The 20,110-nt window shown below is 41.8% G+C and overlaps 1 protein-coding gene across 7 annotated transcripts; it reads left to right on the forward strand.

Annotated features, from left to right (window-relative positions):
* Window positions 1–1,795: 1,795 nt before the first annotated feature.
* Window positions 1,796–13,292, forward strand: LOC5516186 (carnitine O-acetyltransferase). 7 transcript variants are annotated; one of them, XM_048731034.1, is made up of 14 exons: window positions 1,796–1,825; window positions 2,609–2,655; window positions 4,847–4,898; window positions 5,669–5,941; window positions 6,241–6,413; window positions 7,211–7,542; window positions 7,939–8,135; window positions 9,037–9,137; window positions 9,601–9,723; window positions 10,089–10,211; window positions 11,469–11,604; window positions 11,751–11,813; window positions 11,900–12,037; window positions 12,781–13,292. In XM_048731034.1, exons 2-14 carry the CDS (start codon window positions 2,648–2,650, stop codon window positions 12,985–12,987), a joined length of 1,926 nt encoding a protein of 641 aa, XP_048586991.1. In that variant the 5' UTR covers window positions 1,796–1,825; window positions 2,609–2,647; the 3' UTR covers window positions 12,988–13,292. The 7 variants fall into 7 exon arrangements, with proteins under 7 accessions (XP_048586991.1, XP_048586995.1, XP_048586994.1 ...); XM_048731038.1 differs by lacking the exons at window positions 1,796–1,825; window positions 2,609–2,655 and adding an exon at window positions 4,021–4,216; XM_048731037.1 differs by lacking the exons at window positions 1,796–1,825; window positions 2,609–2,655 and adding an exon at window positions 4,300–4,472 and having other exon boundaries at window positions 4,842–4,898.
* Window positions 13,293–20,110: the final 6,818 nt, after the last annotated feature.

The raw sequence follows: 20,110 nt of genomic DNA on the forward strand, positions 1-20,110 counted from the left end.
AAAGCTGAATGAGGGCGTGGACCCTCATCCCGCATTCCCCGGAAGATTTCATAGCTCCCGCTTTTGGGTTCGAAATTGGCGTCAATGCGTCAGACTTTTGAAAATATCATCTGCAGACTACCATGATTAAGAAAATAATAGTTTATATCCTCATCATATATATAAAACTACTTAATTAAAAATGAATGAGTAAACATTTGATATTTTCCCCTCGTTATTCAAATAAGATCGCCAATTTTTTTTGCAGTCCAGTGACTGCAGGCCTATAGGCTGCGTACGCCCCTAGTAGCGAATTCGCAAGAGCACATATGTTATTCATTTATTTACAAAATGTTGGTATCTAAAAGGTACTGGAAAAGGGCTCGGCTTGTCCTAGAGCTACCTGTGTCGCTCGTTTTTACGGTGGAGAAAAAGCTACTTCGCTAGATGACGATTATTTTGTTATCTCAAGCAAAATAGTTGAAAATTAAATTTGATTTATCAAATTAAATGTTTTGTTGGTACCCTTAAGGAACAAAAAGAAAAGAAAAAAAAGTTAGCAACACCCAAGCCGTAACCTCCTTTGCAGAGCTTTCTGAACGTGAGGGTATCTCGAAAGTTCAAATATTGTCCCGAGGGGTGGGGGGAGGGGGGGGGGGGGGGGGGGGCTGCCCACACGAAAGAAGCTCACATGGGTAGTAATGCCCAAAACAGCTTGATATAAGAAGACGTCGCCATATCTTGATGAAGTGATATAGCCGTCTGTTTTCCTACTTCATAGGAGACCCCCACTTTCAACAGTTTTCTTAGAGGATGTGTGTGTGTGTGTGTTTTTTTACATAAACGCGCAGTTTTTACATGTACCTAATAGTATTACAAGTGTACTGATAAGTAAAAGAAAAAAAGGTAGAGTTTATTGCCCGAGGATCGAACCTACTCAGATCAAATGAAACGGAAGAAAAAATAGACCATACTTCCAGACATGCGCTGAAACGCCGTATGGCAGCTAAAGCTTTACGGCTAGGCTGAAGATTTCGGCCCCAGCACCGCTATCTAGCGAACTGTACAACACAAAGGAACCTGAGGTACCCGCGCATTAATGGGGATAGGCAATAACCAGGATCCCAGGCCTGTCTTAGTCGGTTACGCCACGCACAGCTCGTTGAGATGTAGACTGAAAAGTATCGGGGTCTTTTTCTCTTGGTAATAAGTGTTGCTATAGTAGTGTGGTAATTTCATCGCATGCACAGCAGTCTGTAACCTAGAAATAGGAATAATATGTTGCTTGATTTAGAATTTCGTTCTGCTTTGTCCTTTCGCGCACGTGCATGTGACCTCTCCTGTGTCGCCGCTTTTAGCCCTTTGTTCTCCTGTGCTCAGTCGCGCACGTGTATATCGTGTTCGTGTTCAAAAACAAGAAAATCAAGCTGAAATATGATGAAATGTGATGTGCGCTATCTAAAACAAAATGTTCGTGTCCTCAATTTAGACAAAACGTGGAATATTTAGGCTATAAAATTCTTACACTTGCATCGCCATTGTGATCGTAGGGAGGGAAAAACATGGGCCGTAAACTTACATGCATATGGAGGTCAATAGCCGCCTTTACGTTGTCACTAATCCGTCGTTTATCTTGTCATCATCATTTATCGTGTCATCATTGCGGTTTTCGGTGCCTTTTTGCGTAAAAAATAGCCTCACTTTCAAATAGACTATAATTATAGCTTAGGAATTCGCTACCATCACGTCCCAAAGCAAGATGGGTACTCGCTTACGCTAGTTTCATCAGTTGCTCAGAAGTTTGGGAATCGTGTGGAAAGGTTTATTTGGTCGGAATAATATGCTGGTATGTGATACGTTTTAATTATTCTGTTATAATTTAGCTCATTTAGCCAAGTTTCTGGTTCCCAAAGAGTAAAATTAGTTACCACAGTGTTTTGTGGTTATTATATATATAATTTTCATTAAAGTATCTAAAACTCGGGAACCTCGCAAGAACAAGCTATTTGATTGGTTGAGAAACTCGGGAAAAAATGCAATATGCACCTCCTAGGAGGTGGATATTTTCCTGCGCCCCGAAATCAAGCAAAATGGCGGGTATAACAGCCGATTGCAAGTGTTTCCGGAAAGAAAATTGCTCTAAAGCTCGTTTTATATACGGCGGATAGTGGCTTAAAAAATATCCTACCACGAGCCTTCGGCTCTCGGTAGATATTTCGCCACTATCCACCTCAATGGAAATGGTATAATTGTTAAATATCGCCTTTTTGTAGTGCATTTGAATGATTACTAGATTACTAGCTATTACCCGATTTGTGAAGATTAATCAAGAGTTTTTTTATTAGCTCGATAAACCTTAAATAGCCCTGTCTGCCGCCATTTTGTCATCCCAAGTCTGGCGAAGAATCCGTTTCCATCGGCTGATTTGGAGAACATGTTGCGATATTTACGATTGAATTTGGTCAATAAGGCATAAAATTTTAATTGTAGGCTGTTCTTATTTCGATATTTTCTTCTCCTCATTTGTCTTTGTCAAATTTTGGTTGAAAAATGTCAAAGTTGTGGCTGACAAGGGCTCATTATGTCTTAGCTTATGATCATTTTTGATTCTCTTTTTATTTTATTCAAGTTATTATAGGATGGTGGTTTGTTCGTGAGAGCCGTCCCAATGTCCAGGTGAGTCTCTCATAGCAAGGAGACGGGCCATTAGATACTTGAGGGGGAGGGGTGGGGGTGCACAAAAAAAAAAAAAAAAAAAAAAGAATCCAGCATCCAAGCAAATGTACGCATACCCCTCTTCTTATATTGTCCGCCATGTTCGTGACATCCATCAGGGGCGTAGCCAGGGGAGATGCCCAGGGGGCCCGGGACCCCCTTTAAGCAGCCAAAAATACAGTAAATGTGTGAGACATTATCTAAAATACAGGAGAAAATGCCTTGAAAGGGCCTTTTGGGCCCCCTCCTGTTAAAAATCCTGGCTATGCCGCTGCTAATTCACTATCTCGACCTGTTGACACAAATTGGCACATTTTGCCTTGATTGTATTGATAGCCTTACAACCCTGAAAGGTACCGAATTCGCGGTTCTTTAAAGCCACCTCATCCTGATAGAAAGTCGCATTTACTAGGACAGTATTAAAAAAACTTTCATTCCATTTATTTTTTGTATTACTGTACTGTAAGGCACCGACCCTTTGACATCTTCTGACTGACCGAGAGGTGACGAAAATTAAATTTGAACAAACAAATCGCTAGAAAAAACGAGTCAAGCGAAATTCCACAGAGAGAATATCTAGCAATCCAGCCGGTTCCCTGCTAGCAGAGGCCTCTTTTCTCTGTATTTCGCTGGGCTGGAGTTTGCGAGGAAAAGATACCTCTGCCATGGGTCGAAACTGTTTTTGTTGCGCATGCGTGAGCGTTAATAAGCGACCGACGTGCCAAAACCCGTACCATCGCGCGAAAGCTGTCAATATGCTTTGCATGGGTTTAGTCGGAAATCATTAATCAAACTGCGGTTAGTTCTCCTCTTCGAAAAAAGAAAACAACTGTTCAATTTCAATCACCTAAAACGTCACTAAAAAGATTGAACAACAAACGCAGCAAAGACGAGTTTTGTCTTGTTTGTGAGATTAATTTCAAGACATCTGGGCAGGCGAGTTTCTTCAATGTAGATATCGCACAATTGGATTCGAAGAAAATGTTACAAAACTTTTTGGTAAACTTAGATCAGCTATTCCCAGAAGAATATGCAAAACCTGTAAACGGAGGATTGACTCGTTAGTCAAAAGAGAGAAAATTCTGAATGAAGATAAGGCATTGAATGGCTTCTATTTTAATTCGTCGCGTGATATTTCTATGGAGGACGCCGTTTCGAATGCGGGCTTATTATCCCGCAGCGGATATACGTTTCATGCATGCGCTAGTCATTGTGGGCTCAAATAGTGGCCAGTAATTAATGAACGGAGCATGCGCTCTGGATCTCGTCCACGATCGTGGACGGCGGTTTGATCAAACGAACTTGCGACCCATGGCAGAGGTATCTTTTCCTCGCGAACTCCAGCCCAGCGAAATACAGAGAAAAGAGGCCTCTGCTAGCAGGGAATCCAGCCGGCCGCGAAGGCAGGAAAAATAATGTCGCCAGTATACTCTGTTTTTTTTTTATAAGAACCTTTAATTTTCAGTTGAGGCTGGGCCGTTCTTATTTTTGGAGCATTTCAAGCCTCAAAAAGAAATCTCAGGCAGGTCGTTCTTACAAAAAAGGTTCTTTATAAAACGCCGTTTATAAAAAGTATAGATTGTCAATGGTCCGTCTGTTTAGGGTCTGGGATCAAAGCTCAAAGTCCAATGCAATATCAATCAAAACAATATGTGCTTCACGTGTCAATAATTTGCATTTTATCACGCACGCAATACACGAACGCATCATAGATTCTTTCGAATTATAAAAGAACTGTCATACAATTCTACAATTATACCCTGAAATCTAAGTTGTAGCAAAAAAGGTAAGAATTTATCTCAAAACACTCGCTAATTGATTAGCTGTAGCGTAGACAAATGCTGTCAACGCGAACTAAGATTCTCCGACGTATTAGAAGAACTATACATAATACAAATAAACTTTTAAGCTTTTCCAAGTAGCAAAGAAGGTAGGGTTATTTTATAGCAATACAAGCAAAGCCCTCTGTTGATAGTCTGCTTAGCAGCCGCTTTTAACTCTGTTGATAGCTGTAGGTTTTTTGCCGCTCAATTTTGGGAGACTGGAGCACACTTGGATGTGTTGTGAACAAAATGGCGGCCCCCTCGCGTTTTCTTGAATGATCGTAATTTGTGCGTGATGATCTAACAGACAGCATGTTGCGGCTTTTCAGGGTTGCATCGGAAAGCCATATGTTCTGCCGACTTGCCGCCAAGATGCCAAAGGTGAATGCTGGCCATAATGTTAGATTTTGGGTGAATATAATGCTTTTTTGGCGTACTACTCACTTTGTCAGTACGCCTTTAAAATCTAACCAATGTTTGCCAGATAAAAATGATTAAATTATAAATGCCACTAGTTTATTGTATTATTCCAGTGATCAGGCAACTATATAATGAACATATATATATACATTACAGTACACCTATTCTTTCAGTTAAGGTTGCACCCGCCAATCAATGTATCATAACCCGCAGTGGTTCATGGTAAACGTATAAATGCTTGAATCTTGGTCTCTGTACGCCATTTGGACGTTTAGAGGTACATAGATAAGGAAGCTGAAGATTTTTAGATCTGTGTTTTTTTTATTTACTCTTATTGTTTATTTATTTATTTGATACCCAGAAAGCACTGCAGTTAACGCCACATAGCTTCTCTGAGTGCAGCCTTATTTGAAATAGGTGTATATATAATACTCAAATGCCTTATCTATTTGATCTTTGCGTCTTATCTCATCTATTCTAGAGACTGGTAGGCCATTCCCCCACTAAAAAAAAAACACCTTAAGTTTGACAAATGATACACATACATGAACTAATGAATCTACAGGTGTCATTTCAGAAGTAGGCTAGACCCAGGACCCCCTATTACTCGTTCGCTGACTTTGCAGATGCCTCTAAATGACCCTACCACAGGGGAAAATCAAAACCGGCGGATAGTTTTTATAACAAATACTTTGACTGTCTATTCATTTATACTTTTTTTATTATTCCAGCTGAATGCCATGTCAAAGCCAGTTATGAGTGCCACAGGGAAGTTCATGCCACGACATCTATCCATGATGGCTCTTGAAAATGATCTCCCTAAACTGCCAGTCCCCGCCTTAGATGACACAATGGACAAGTATTTAAATGCCATTCGTCCACTCATAAATGATGATGATTTTGAAAACACCCAAGAGCTTGTGAATGAGTTTAGAAAGAAAGATGGCATTGGAGAGATTCTACAGGAAAAACTACTTGAAAAAGCTAAGAAGACTGATAACTGGGTAAGCTTTTCCTGTGAACATAAATGGGCGCATGTTTTCCACAATGTCCTCCCATGATATCTCTGTGATGAGATCAAGAGAGTGCAGAAAAGAGTAATGTCCATTGTGTCACCACAAATGAACTAAAATATTGCACAATTCAGCATTTTTAGCTATCTTTTTATCTATCTATCTTTTTAGCTATCTTTTTAAATAAACTATAGATAACAGTTTATTTTAGTTGAAAGGTTTTGCTTGATATATTTGTACAATTCTTAAAAATTGTAATTGTTACAGCAACAATTCTTCTCATTTTTCAGATGGCTGAATGGTGGGACAATATTGCATACCTCGATGTGAGGGTACCAGTTGTAATAAACTATAATCCTTCATGCACCTTCCCCAAGGAGAACTTCTCAGATAGATTTGATTTCATCCGTTACTCGACAAGACTTATACGAACCGTCTTGAAATTCAGGCAAATGATTGACAGGTAAGTATAGTCCATTAATGGACTATATAGTAATCTTTGAGTTTTGAGGACATACTGTACATTTTTGAGTTGTGACTCATTTAAAGTGTCTGTCAGCCTCCATTTTGACTTCCTTACAATGATATGAAACTGTTTTTTGTGGCTATTAGGAGTGTATATTAGAGAAGAGTCATCAAGCAGATTAACTGTTCAAGATATTTACATGTGACAATTTGTTCAAAGTGCTCAATTGCAGTACTTTTGCAGTGCATTCCAATATAACAAGCATGAGAAGCTTCCTTTTCCTTTTGCTGATTTGGGTTATCTATTGCTTTGGGTTTTCTATTGATTTGGGTTTTCTATTGATTTGGGTCATCTATTGTGATGTTTTCAAAGGAACTGATAAAGTATTAAACATTGTTTTTAGCTGGTTAGTTCAAGTAATTAAACTTTGTTTTCCATTAGTCAAAACAATAACAAATAGTGGCAGACTATGGCTTTTTTATCTATTTTTTGTTTTTACAATACAACAGTTATATTTTAAATAACAGTTATAATGTTGTGTATGCCTAAATGCATGTGAGAAGCTACCAACCATGTAGCTTTGGGCAGCTACAATGATTTGCAGATGTTTCTGCCATATTATTTAGGCCATACTGTGCTCAGCCGTTGATTGCAATTGTCTGTTTCAAAACATGAAAAAAAAAAAAAAACACGACATTGATGGCATTTCATGCAATTTGAAAAGTTCACTTTTCAGCCCAGCTCCCTCTACTTGATGTGTATGAGAATGAACTGATTCATCATTTTTATTTCAGTGAACAGTTGAGCATTGACAAGATGGGTAACAAACCCCTCAACATGTACCAGTATAAACTTTTCCTCTGTGGATGCCGTGTCCCCCAACTCAACAGAGAAAAGTATTATGTGGCAGCAAAAGGACAAGCCAAGCATATTGTTGTTGCTCATAGAAATCAGTTCTACTCAGTTGATGTGTACGACAGTAAAGGACAACCTCTTGGGGAGTCTGAGATAGCAGCCCAGCTACTGAAGATTGTACAGAACACAGAACCAGAGGAACCTCCCGTGGGGGTATTCACCAGTGAGAATAGAGATGTGTGGGCCAAGGAAAGATACGCAATGGCTAAAGGTGAGCAATACTCCCTGTGTCTGTCAGAAGAAATTACCTGAATAATGCATTCATGCTTTCGTGTCATACCAATATGCAATAGCCTTTTTTGTACCACACATCGATATGCAGATTGCTCAGAATCTTAACAGGTCTGCTATACAGTATACTGTAGTTTCCCCAAGAAAAGGCTTGTTATCCAATTATTAATCCATGCCTTGTTTGTGATAGCAATTATTTTATTATCATTGATGATTAGTGCCAGGAAGAGTTATCTGCAAATCAAAATACACACAAACCAAGTTGTAGTACAAACATGATTTGATTTTAAGATGATGCCTTTCAGTGAAGTACTGGATACCTGTATGTTTTGTTACTTTCACTTCATGTAATAATTTCCATTCCCATTCAACTCAGATCGCAATAACAGAGCCAACTTTGAGATGATTGAGAGCAGTATATGCATTCTGTGTCTGGATAAACCCTGTCCTCCATCAACACAAGTCCCAAGTATCACAGAGTGTCCATCGGACTCCGTCACAGGAAGGCAGACGCTGCATGGCGATGGTATCGAGTATAACAGCCTTAACCGGTGGTTTGATAAGCCTAACCAGGTATGTACTGCGTAACAATGAAGTAATGAATGCTCAAGAAATACCTTTTTCTAATTTGGTTTTTAACACATACAATCCCAAAATATGCCCCCAACACCAAATGATGAAAAATACACTATATTCATATGCAGTACTCAAGGATCCAACTAGGGGATAGATGATCTTCAAATTAAAGTGTTTTTAAAAGCAACATGCTAGAAATGACATAACGTACAAACGGTTCTCAAAATATCAACCTGATAAATGTGTGTTTGTGTGTGAGGAGAGAGGGTGTTTTCTGTTTCTTTTTGTTTCTCTCACAATTTTCCTTAAAATCAGCCAGAAGTTGATGAACTACACACAGCCAACTCATAGAGGGGTTGAATTTTATCACTGTTACCTACTATAACATAAAAAGTAAGACTGTTAATTAAATACTCTTTAAACTAAAAGAACATGACAGGGCAGATTGACATACCTTAAGCAGACAACGGCAATGCATATGCCAATGGCAGAAAACAATGGAATTTGATTCAGAATTCAATAGCAGCATGTGGAAATGCGTCCTGTATGATACATTTTAGCAGTTTCATGGTCATTTGAGGATGGGAACGTTTTCACTAAACTTCACTAACTATGTTTGCTGCTGTAGAAATAATGTTCTTAGTTTATTTTTATTTGTCTCTGACTATTATGTTTTGTTTATTCCATTGCAATTAAATTATTATTGATTGCCACGTGCGAAAACATATTTTTTGATTGCGTTGTCCCAGCTGTCGTCGTCGTACTTGCTAAAGGTACCTAATGAGCCTCAAACAGACATTAATCTCTATCAATATTAAGACACCTCCATAACTGGCACAATTTATCGTCCAAAGGGTGACTGTTATAAGAAGTTCACACTTTATTATGATTTTCACAGTTCACAGTCAGTGAAGATGGCCATTGTGGAGTGTGTTATGAACACACCTGTGCCGAGGCTCCAACAGTAGGGAGAATGTGGGAAGAAATCATGAAAGAAAGGTTTGTTTTTTTAAAGTGCATCTCAAACTTATGCTTTCTTTGTCATCCTCTTCAAATCAAAGGAACAAACAAGAAGTTGGTATTTTTATGTGCAGCTCGGGCAAGATTGAACCCAAAATGTCTCTCAATGTTGTTATCTCTGTCAACCACCAATTCTCATTGTGTAGTACAGTAAAATATCAAGTAAGAGAAATCATCAATTTCAACCGCTTGATTTGGGGGTTTGGGCTATATTTCAATATTTTCAATTGAATTGGGCAATGATGTACAACTGCTTTGTGTTATTTCAAAGTATTTTTACATAAATATTATTTGTCCCTTAACTTTTAATAGAATGATAACAATGGTTTACTGACATCTACTCTTTAATCATACTTAAAAACTTTGCAAATATCTTACTGAACTCTAAGAAGTTGTTTGAACTTGGTTAGATTTGTCACAATAAAGATGGTTTGTTTTATAGAAAAGACTACAAATCCATTGAAGTAAAAGATAGATCTGATCTCCCTGTGCCTAAAAAAATGAAGTGGAACCTGAAACCCAGTATTTTGCAAAACATGGAGACCGCTAAGGATCGTCTCGACAGGTAAGTTAAATGTAGAATTACATACAATCGTAATGATGAATTAGAGTGATTGTGATGATCTCGGTTGTGATTGTGAAACTGAAGATGATAGTGAAGATGATAAATGTATGGCATGACGATGATAGTGTATATTTTATGTTGTTACTGATCGTGATTATCTCGGTGGTGGTGATGATGGTGATGGTGATGGTGATGATGAATGATGATGATGATGATGACGATGAATGATGATGACTATGATAGTGTATATTATGTTGTTACTGATTTTGATTATCCTGGTGATGATGATGGTTATGATTGAATGTTGATGATGATCATTATAATGATGATGATCATGTTATTGACGTTGCACATTTTCTCCGTAGTTTTGTGAAGGACACAGATGTCCGGTTGTTTTCATATCAAGGCTATGGTAAAAACTTTATCAAGTCCCTCAAGCTAAGTCCAGACGCCTGGTTCCAGATATCACTTCAGCTGGCGTTCTACAGGTCAGAACCTGTTAAAGAATGTCGACCAACCACTCCTTTGCTATTGTTTATAATTGAAAATAAAACGGTTTATTCGCAAGAAAACTTAAAAATAATAATCTACGAATGAATTCTGATACTCAGTTGACGATTTATGATTGAAAATATCTTGGTTACTCGCTTGAATTAGCCGATGGAAATGAATTCTTTGAGTCACTCGTCATTGAGCGGGAGCATAAAATGGCGACGTAATTGGCCTTCTTTAATATCTTGTTGTACAAAGTTCCCAACGTTGAAACGATTTCTCAGCTAATCTATTAGGTCCGCCCTATTGGGGACCTTGCGCAAGACGCGCAAAACGCAAATATTACGTAAATCGAAAGCCGACGCTATAAAAGAATAGAAAGCTGAGGTGAAATTGACTCTGGCTGATACATGTGAAATTTCATGCCCTAGCGTGGACGATAGTGTTCGCGCCATAACCTTTGCTATGGTAGATATAAGGTTCTAGGCTTATCTATACTTTTTTTAAACTATAATTTTTGGTTGAGGATTGAGAGGATTTTTTACCCCTTCTTCTTGCCATCTCCGTCGTCGTTGCGTCCCTACTCAGCCCTTTACGAGTACTTGTTTTGACTTGTTTCTCCGTCGTCGTTGCGTCCCTACTGAGCCCTTTACGAGTGCTTGTTTTGCCTTGTTTCTCCGTCATCGTTGCCTCCCTACTCAGCCCTTTACGAGTACTTGTTTTGCCTTGTTTCTGCCGTCGTCGTTGCCTCCCTACTCAGCCCTTTACGAGTGCTTGTTTTGCCTTGTTTCTCCGTCGTCGTTGCTTTCCTACTCAGCCCTTTACGAGTACTTGTTTTGCCTTGTTTCTCCGTCGTCGTTGCGTCTCTACTCAGCCCTTTACGAGTGCTTGTTTTGCCTTGTTTCTCCGTCGTCGTTGCGTCCCTACTCAGCCCTTTACGAGTACTTGTTTTGCCTTGTTTCTCCGTCGTTGTTGCGTTCCTACTCAGCCCTTTACGAGTACTTGTTTTGCCTTGTTTCTCCGTCGTCGTTGCGTCCCTACTCAGCCCTTTACGAGTAATTGTTTTGCCTTGTTTCTCCGTCGTCGTTGCGTCTCTACTCAGCCCTTTACGAGTGCTTGTTTTGCCTTGTTTCTCCGTCGTCGTTGCGTTCCTACTGAGCCCTTTACGAGTACTTGTTTTGCCTTGTTTCTCCGTCGTCGTTGCCTCCCTACTCAGCCCTTTACGAGTACTTGTTTTGCCTTGTTTCTTGCAGGCTTCATGGACACGTCGCCCCAGCGTACGAGACTGGCTCTACTCGCCAATTCAAGCTCGGCCGAACAGACACGATCAGGAGCGCATCTATCGCCACGCACGAGTTTGTCAGGGCGATGACAAGTAAACACGCCTCGGTAAAGGACAATCAAATCGCCTTGACCAATCAATTTTATGGCGGTTGCATTAGAATGTTTTATGGCGTGTAATAATAGCGCCTTGACAGTCAATTCTCAATATACAGGCCATTTTCTTAACGTTTCCTTTCATTAATATTTCACAGAGAGCTGAGCGTTATGAATTGATGAGAAAAGCGATCAACTATCACTCTACGTACACCAAAGAGGTAAGTGCAATCTGTGAGGGATTGGAGATAGATTTGAGCACGTCTCATGTTCTTTATGAATAATTACTGAGTGTTCTTTGTTTCAGACCCTTGACGGGAAGGCTGTGGATCGACATTTGCTGGGTCTCAAGCTGACCGCCGTCGAATCAGGCATCACGCTACCCGCCATTTTCATGGACCCAAGCTATCAGTATTTCTTCCACTTCAAGCTTTCTACTAGCCAGGTAGCCACCACAGTGTGGTGGGGAAGGGAGGTTAAATGAGGTTGAGTTGGGCATTACACTGCTTCGTCAATTTTATGGAACCAAGTTATCAGTATTTTTCCACTTCAAGCTCTCTATCATTCAGGTCAGCCTTGAACAGAGAGGTGAGGGAAGGGAGGTAAAATGCGAAGTTGAACCATTTACATAGACCCAAGCTATCAGTATTTCTTCCACTTCAAGCTCTCTACCAGTCAGGTCATTCTTGAACAGTGTGGTGGGGAAGGGAGGTTAAATAAGGTGAAGTTGGGCATTACACTGCTTCGCCAATTTTATGGAACCAAAGTTTCAGTATTTATTTCACAGCAGCTCTGGATCAGTCAGGTCTGTCCTGAGGGGAGAGGGATAACGGAGTAGTGAAGGAGAAATGGATGTCGGGGGGAAGGGGGTACAAGACTACACGGTAGCAATGTGAGTGGGATAGTGAGAGTTGGCAGTAAAGAAGGAGAGATTAGGGGACAGAAGGGAAGAAGAAAGGAAAGAGAGAGAAATTGAGTAGAAAAGAAAGGGCACAGGGGTGGGTTAAAAATACACTAAAATAGTAGCTAGATGCTGCCAGAAGAAGGAGGTATTAGACAAGCTTTGAAGGAGGAAAGTGATGGCAAGAAAATATGCCAAGAAGTTGATAATGAACAAGCGTAGAAAATAATGTACATAGAAAATAAGAAACATTTACTTTGATATAAACAGGCCCGTTTCTTTCACAGGTTCCACTAGAGCACGAAAGCTGGGTAGTGTTTGGACCCGCAGTGCCTGATGGGTACGGGATCTGCTACAATCCACAGCCGAACAAATTAATGTACAGCGTCTCGACCTTCAACAGTAACCCAGCAACGAACCCAGGCCACTTCGCGGCCGCAATGCAGCGAAGCCTCGATGAGATGCAGTTGCTAGGGACGATATCAAAAATATAAAAGATGCGCGGGAAATCTTAGCGCCACGCGCGCGCGCATTTCTTTTTGCCCTGCTAAAATAACATAAAAAGCTCACACCAAATGGTCGGTCCGATTCTGTCATTCCCCCAAAGGTGTTTATTTTATTTGTAATTGAAACAGAAGCATTGTACATGCATATTACTTTAAATGGCAACTCTAAAAATATGCACGTGCGTAGAAATGAGCGCGACTCAGTCTGAAAGGAAGAGTGCGTTCGAAACTGTGTGCATGTAAAAATATGTACGTCTACCGTTTAGACGAAAATAAAAAGATAATGTTTGCCATTTGTTTAATCTAATTATCACTCCGATTCGGTAAAACACAATTTTCGGTCGTCTAACTGGCGGCGAGATAGTGTGTGTGAGGACAAAGCTTATCTATACATATAAATTTGAATTAGGATAAGTTAGCGGGGGTGTACCTAAGATGCGTACCGGCTTGATCTGGGGCCTAACAATGTTTTCCTATCTGAGGTAGATGTTACCGCTGGGTTTAGATGCGTTGAGTGCTGTAATGTTCTCCTATCTGAGGTAGATGGTACCGCTGGGTTTAAATGCGTTCAGTGCTGTAATGTTCTCCTATCTGAGGTAGATGGTACCGCTGGGTTTAAATGCGTTCAGTGCTGTAATGTTCTCCTATCTGAGGTAGATGGTATCGCTGGGTTTAGATGCGTTGAGTGCTGTAATGTTCTCTTATCTGAGGTAGATGGTACCGCTGGGTTTAAATGCGTTCAGTGCTGTAATGTTCTCCTATCTAAGGTAGATGGTACCGCTGGGTTTAAATGCGTTGAGTGCTGTAATGTTCTCCTATCTGAGGTAGATGGTACCGCTGGGTTTAAATGCGTTGAGTGCTGTTATGTTCTCCTATCTGAGGTAGATGGTACCGCTGGGTTTAGATGCGTTGAGTGCTGTAATGTTCTCCTATCTGAGGTAGATGGTACCGCTGGGTTTAAATGCGTTGAGTGCTGTAATGTTCTCCTATCTGAGGTAGATGTTACCGCTGGGTTTAAATGCGTTCAGTGCTGTAATGTTCTCCTATCTGAGGTAGATGGTACCGCTGGGTTTAAATGCGTTGAGTGCTGTTATGTTCTCCTATCTGAGGTAGATGGTACCGCTGGGTTTAAATGCGTTCAGTGCTGTAATGTTCTCCTATCTGAGGTAGATGGTACCGCTGGGTTTAAATGCGTTCAGTGCTGTAATGTTCTCCTATCTGAGGTAGATGGTACCGCTGGGTTTAAATGCGTTCAGTGCTGTAATGTTCTCCTATCTGAGGTAGATGGTATCGCTGGGTTTAGATGCGTTGAGTGCTGTAATGTTCTCTTATCTGAGGTAGATGGTACCGCTGGGTTTAAATGCGTTCAGTGCTGTAATGTTCTCCTATCTAAGGTAGATGGTACCGCTGGGTTTAAATGCGTTGAGTGCTGTAATGTTCTCCTATCTGAGGTAGATGGTACCGCTGGGTTTAAATGCGTTGAGTGCTGTTATGTTCTCCTATCTGAGGTAGATGGGACCGCTGGGTTTAGATGCGTTGAGTGCTGTAATGTTCTCCTATCTGAGGTAGATGGTACCGCTGGGTTTAAATGCGTTGAGTGCTGTAATGTTCTCCTATCTGAGGTAGATGTTACCGCTGGGTTTAAATGCGTTCAGTGCTGTAATGTTCTCCTATCTGAGGTAGATGGTACCGCTGGGTTTAAATGCGTTGAGTGCTGTTATGTTCTCCTATCTGAGGTAGATGGTACCGCTGGGTTTAAATGCGTTCAGTGCTGTAATGTTCTCCTATCTGAGGTAGATGGTACCGCTGGGTTTAAATGCGTTCAGTGCTGTAATGTTCTCCTATCTGAGGTAGATGGTACCGCTGGGTTTAAATGCGTTCAGTGCTGTAATGTTCTCCTATCTGAGGTAGATGGTACCGCTGGGTTTAAATGCGTTGAGTGCTGTTATGTTCTCCTATCTGAGGTAGATGGTACCGCTGGGTTTAAATGCGTTCAGTGCTGTAATGTTCTCCTATCTGAGGTAGATGGTACCGCTGGGTTTAAATGCGTTCAGTGCTGTAATGTTCTCCTATCTGAGGTAGATGGTACCGCTGGGTTTAAATGCGTTGAGTGCTGTTATGTTCTCCTATCTGAGGTAGATGGTACCGCTGGGTTTAAATGCGTTGAGTGCTGTTATGTTCTCCTATCTGAGGTAGATGGTACCGCTGGGTTTAAATGCGTTGAGTGCTGTAATGTACTCCTATCTGAGGTAGATGTTACCACTGGGGCTTGGTACGTTGAGTGCTGTGATGTGCTCCTATCTGAGGTAGATGTCACCACTGGGGCTTGGTACGTTGAGTGCTGTAATGTACTCCTATCTGAGGTAGATGTTACCACTGGGGCTTGGTACGTTGAGTGCTGTGATGTGCTCCTATCTGAGGTAGATGGTACCACTGGGTTTAGATGCGTTGATTGCTGTTCTATCCTATCTGAGGTAGATGGTACCACTGGGGCTTGGTACGTTGAGTGCTGTAATGTACTCCTATCTGAGGTAGATGTTACCGCTGGGTTTAGATGCGTTAAGTACTGTTGTACTTCCTTCTGAGGTAGATGGTACCACTGGGGTTAGATACGTTGATTGCTGTCATGTACTCCTATCTGAGGTAGATGTTACCGCTGGGTTTAGATGCGTTAAGTACTGTTGTACTTCCTTCTGAGGTAGATGGTACCACTGGGGTTAGGTACGTTGATTGCTGTCATGTTCTCCTATCTGAGGTAGATGGTACCGCTGGGTTTAGATGCGTTGAGTGCTGTAATGTTCTCCTATCTGAGGTAGATGGTACCGCTGAGTTTAGATGCGTTGATTGCTGTTCTATCCTATCTGAGGTAGATGGTACCACTGGGGTTAGATAGGTTGATTGCTGTCATGTTCTCCTATCTGAGGTAGATGGTACCGCTGGGTTTAGATGCGTTAAGTACTGTTGTACTTCCTTCTGAGGTAGATGGTACCACTGGGGTTAGGTACGTTTATTGCTGTCATGTTCTCCTATCTGAGGTAGATGGTACCGCTGGGTTTAAATGCGTTGAGTGCTGTAATGTACTCCTATCTGAGGTAGATGTTACCACTGGGGCTTGGTACGTTGAGTGCTGTGATGTGCTCCTATCTGAGGTAGATGGTACCACTGGGTTTAGATGCGTTGATTGCTGTTCTATCCTATCTGAGGTAGATGGTACCACTGGGGCTTGGTACGTTGAGTGCTGTAATGTACTCCTATCTGAGGTAGATGGTACCGCTGGGGTTAGGTACGTTGAGTGCTGTAATGTTCTCCTATCTAAGGTAGATGGTACCGCTGGGTTTAGATGCGTTGATTGCTGTTCTATCCTATCTGAGGTAGATGGTACCACTGGGGTTAGATACGTTGATTGCTGTCATGTTCTCCTATCTGAGGTAGATGGTACAACTGGGGCTAGGTACCTTAAATGCTGTAATGTTCTCCTATTTGAGGTAGATGGTACCTTTGGGGTTAGGTATGGTACAACTGGGGCTAGGTACCTTAAATGCTGTAATGTTCTCCTATTTGAGGTAGATGGTACCTTTGGGGTTAGGTACGTTGAGTGCTGTTCACCTATCTGAGGTAGATGTTACCACTGGGGTGAGGTACGTTGAGTGCTGTCATGTTCTCCTATCTGAGGTAGATAGTACCACTGCGTTTGGGTATGTTAAATAGTGTAATGTACTCCTATCTGAGGTAGATATTACCGGGATCAGGTATTTTGATTGCTGTTCTCCTATTTGAGGTAGATGGTACCACTGGGGTTAGGTGCGTTGGGAGGGAAAGCGCTCCCTTTGCTGCCCAAATTTCGTTTACCGCAGGAGTCATGCACATGCCAGCATCCAACGGTATTGCTTTCGAAAAAGAAATAATGATCAACAGTGTAAAAAGCAATTTCACAATTGTTATCCCTAGGCTTAACGATCTGATAATGCACGACTTCCAGGCATCTGTCCCCTACGGTCTTGATGACTCGGCAAGTGATGGAACACTCTTTCCAGTTAACCAGATCACCTTTACCAGGAAGGCAGGCTACCCAGTGGGCCAGGTTGGACTTTACCATGACCTCCCCCCCTCCCGATGTGCTTCCAAAGGGTAAAGTTCATGTCGGAGTGCGAGGTCTCGTTCAAGGATGTCACGCTGCTTACTTTGCCTCCCCCAGTTGTTGGCCAGTCAGGAACTGGATTGAGAACATTTGTGGTTTCCACAAAGTTGGCAAAGTCAGTAAAGCGATTGCTGTACACTAGGGTCCAGCATCAACCATCCGTAGTCATGTCACAGTACACGCGCATGACATTTGGCGGATTAACGCTGATCCAGTAGTTCCCCGAGACAGCCCGTGGATTCAAATTTTTCACTTGAAGACACGAAGCCACGGCGTCCTCCTAAGAGCTGCCAGATGAAACATTCAGAAAATGATCACTGCCACTCGACCCATCAGCGCGGCGAGGGTATTGAACAATAGGGAATTAGTGGGGAATGTAGTTAGTAATTAGTGGTTATCTACTAAGTGGTTATTTACTAGTTATTCACAAATATTTCAACATATCTCAGCAAAGAAATAACATCTGAAGACCTCGATTCATCCTTTTCTTCTTTTTTCGATTTTTTTTTTCGATGACTAGAATTTCAATACAGCGAAAAATCTGGTTTTATTCGCACACAATTGACCTGTCGGTATTACCTAATGATGTTGAAGACTTGTTGACAACCATAAAATGGCCTTCGACAGTAGGATATTATTGCTCGGATTTTTCGTGTCCACACCACAGGCTTCCCAGTCGGTTGATTTGTATTTTATGCAGATCAGCGGTCTTTTTAGCGCATGCGCGATTTTTATATAGTGGATGCAATTTTTCGTGTCCACACCACAGGCTTCCCAGTCGGCTGATTTGTATTTTGATTTCATGCTGATCAGCGGTCTTTTTCGAGAACCCCTCTACTGAAACATGTTCGTCCCGTCCTCCGAGCATTCACTTTCTATTAGAAACTTCTAGTTTTAATTGCTTTACATTTAATGATGTTGATTTGCCAAACGCAATTTGAAATGTCTCGTGGCAGTGTTAATCTTCTAAGAAAGTAAGATAATGGACGCGAGTGTTCTATGGAATTTATGACACTCACTAAAAATCCAGCTTTCCATTTTATGTGTGCAATATTACGCAATGCCCAGGAACAGCTACGCCACAGTATATGTATTTTTTTGTGTACTCAAAGCGACCTTATACAGGACTTATTCTTACACAAAGTATCCGCCTACCTACGTCATCGAAATGCGGAGTTAATAATAATATATGTTTATTATTCCCTATTGCAGTTGAGACTGAATTGCAGGGAAAGCGCCAACAAACTTACAGTACACACAATTAACAATTAACATATTTTACAGTTACAAAATCGTTTAGTCTTTTGGTTTTTGTCATCTGTGTGCGCCTCGTAGTACCCGACCTTAGACTGTATTTGGCGGGTACTACACATGTCCTCGAGTCCATCAGCTGTAAGACGGGATGCTCGGGTGGAAGGTTGGCTACATACTGGCGGCATAGATTATTGCGGCGCGTCTCAAGAGTCAGGAGACCAGCTGACACTAATGCATTATCGTAAGAAGTGTCTGGAAAAATAATCCGCAATTCACGCTTCTGGGTTTGTTCCAGGGATGATGATAGGTACATTGGCAGATTGGCGAATACGACGCAGCCGTATTCGACTATTGATCTAATTAACGAACAATAGACGCCTACGAGATCATTATTGGAGACGCCGGATTTGTTCAGTTGCCTTAGGGCGTATAGTCGCTTGTTGGCTTTCTTGACTATAACATCGCAATAGGCCTCCCATTTAAGGTCGTCTGTGATGGTAAGTCCGAGCAGCTTAAAACTACGTACGCGTTCTACGACCGTGTCACTGATGAAAATGGGAGACCACTCGCAGCTGTTATAGTCAAGAAAGTCAACCGCCATAGATTTACATTCGAAACCTTTTTTGAAGTCTGCGAAAAATAAATACCCAGCACAGTTCCCACGATCCAGGTTATGAAGCAGGATGTGCAATAAAAAAACAAGTGCATCTGTTGTAGATTTCCCACTGGCTGCAAACTGGTTGGGGTCGAGCTTGCGCATAATAGGGGGAAGAATCCTGCTGAGGGTAAAACCCTCCATCACCTTGGCTACTTGGCACGTCAGCGCGATAGGCCTGATATCGTTTTCCACCGTACTGGGGGGGCGCTGTTTTGGGATCGGACACGTAGCAGCGCGCTTAAGTATTGGTGGAATGAAGCCGTCACACAGTGAGGAGTTGTAAATATCAGCAACTACCGGCGCCAGCTCAAACGAGAAAAGTTTCCATATGACGTTTGGAGTAGCGTCTGGACCAGGGGGCTTTTTTAACCTGGATGGCGCACAGGGCGAGGCCGGCTTCCCTTGGGGAGATTAAATAGCTGTCTGGGATTTCCTGTACTTGGATACTACTAACATCAGCTGGAGTTAGAGGGGAGAAATCAGACGTCGACAAAGAACTGGTTGATTTTCTCACAGAGATCAAGAGTGGACGTGATGTTGGATCCACCGATCAGCTGACAGTACCACTCGTCACGACTGGTGGATGATCCTGAAAGACTTTTGACGTTCGACCACCACTTGTCAGCACGAGTTTCCTTGAGGCCCTTGACCTTGGAGTTGTAATAGGCGCGCTTGCTGTTCTTGATAGCGGTCTGGACTTGGTTGCGCCAACTGTGAAACTCGTGCGAATCCTTTCCGTGCGCGGCGAGCGCGGACTGCCTTCTAGATATAAGGGTCTTGATTCGAGGAGTAATCCACGGCTTGTCGGTGTTGTGCAGTCTGACAGACTTTAGGGGTAGAAAGAAGTCTATTCCTGCCGACATTACTTGGGAGAAAAACTCCCACTTCTCTTTGCAAGATGACATTGAGTACAACGACATCCACGAGTATGACGTTAGCCAGCGGCCAAACCCTCCTATCACACTGTCCCTGGTATCGAGTGACAGCGCACTTGGCGGGTTTCACAGCGGGTGTGGCTGGATGGATCATAACAGTAAAGTGGCCACTGTTGCCGATCTTGG

This window comes from Nematostella vectensis, chromosome 8, assembly GCF_932526225.1.
Source record: "Nematostella vectensis chromosome 8, jaNemVect1.1, whole genome shotgun sequence".
NCBI classification, from domain to species: domain Eukaryota; kingdom Metazoa; phylum Cnidaria; class Anthozoa; order Actiniaria; family Edwardsiidae; genus Nematostella; species Nematostella vectensis.

Excerpts from the sequence above, each read along its gene's own strand:
- LOC5516186 (XM_048731033.1), top strand. The coding sequence starts at position 4,830 with ATGTTGCGGCTTTTCAGGGTTGCATCGGAAAGCCATATGTTCTGCCGA. Across the intron at positions 9,724-10,088 it reads GCTAAGGATCGTCTCGACAG|TTTTGTGAAGGACACAGATG; the intron begins GTAAGTTAAATG and ends TTTTCTCCGTAG. Across the intron at positions 12,038-12,780 it reads TCAAGCTTTCTACTAGCCAG|GTTCCACTAGAGCACGAAAG; the intron begins GTAGCCACCACA and ends TTTCTTTCACAG.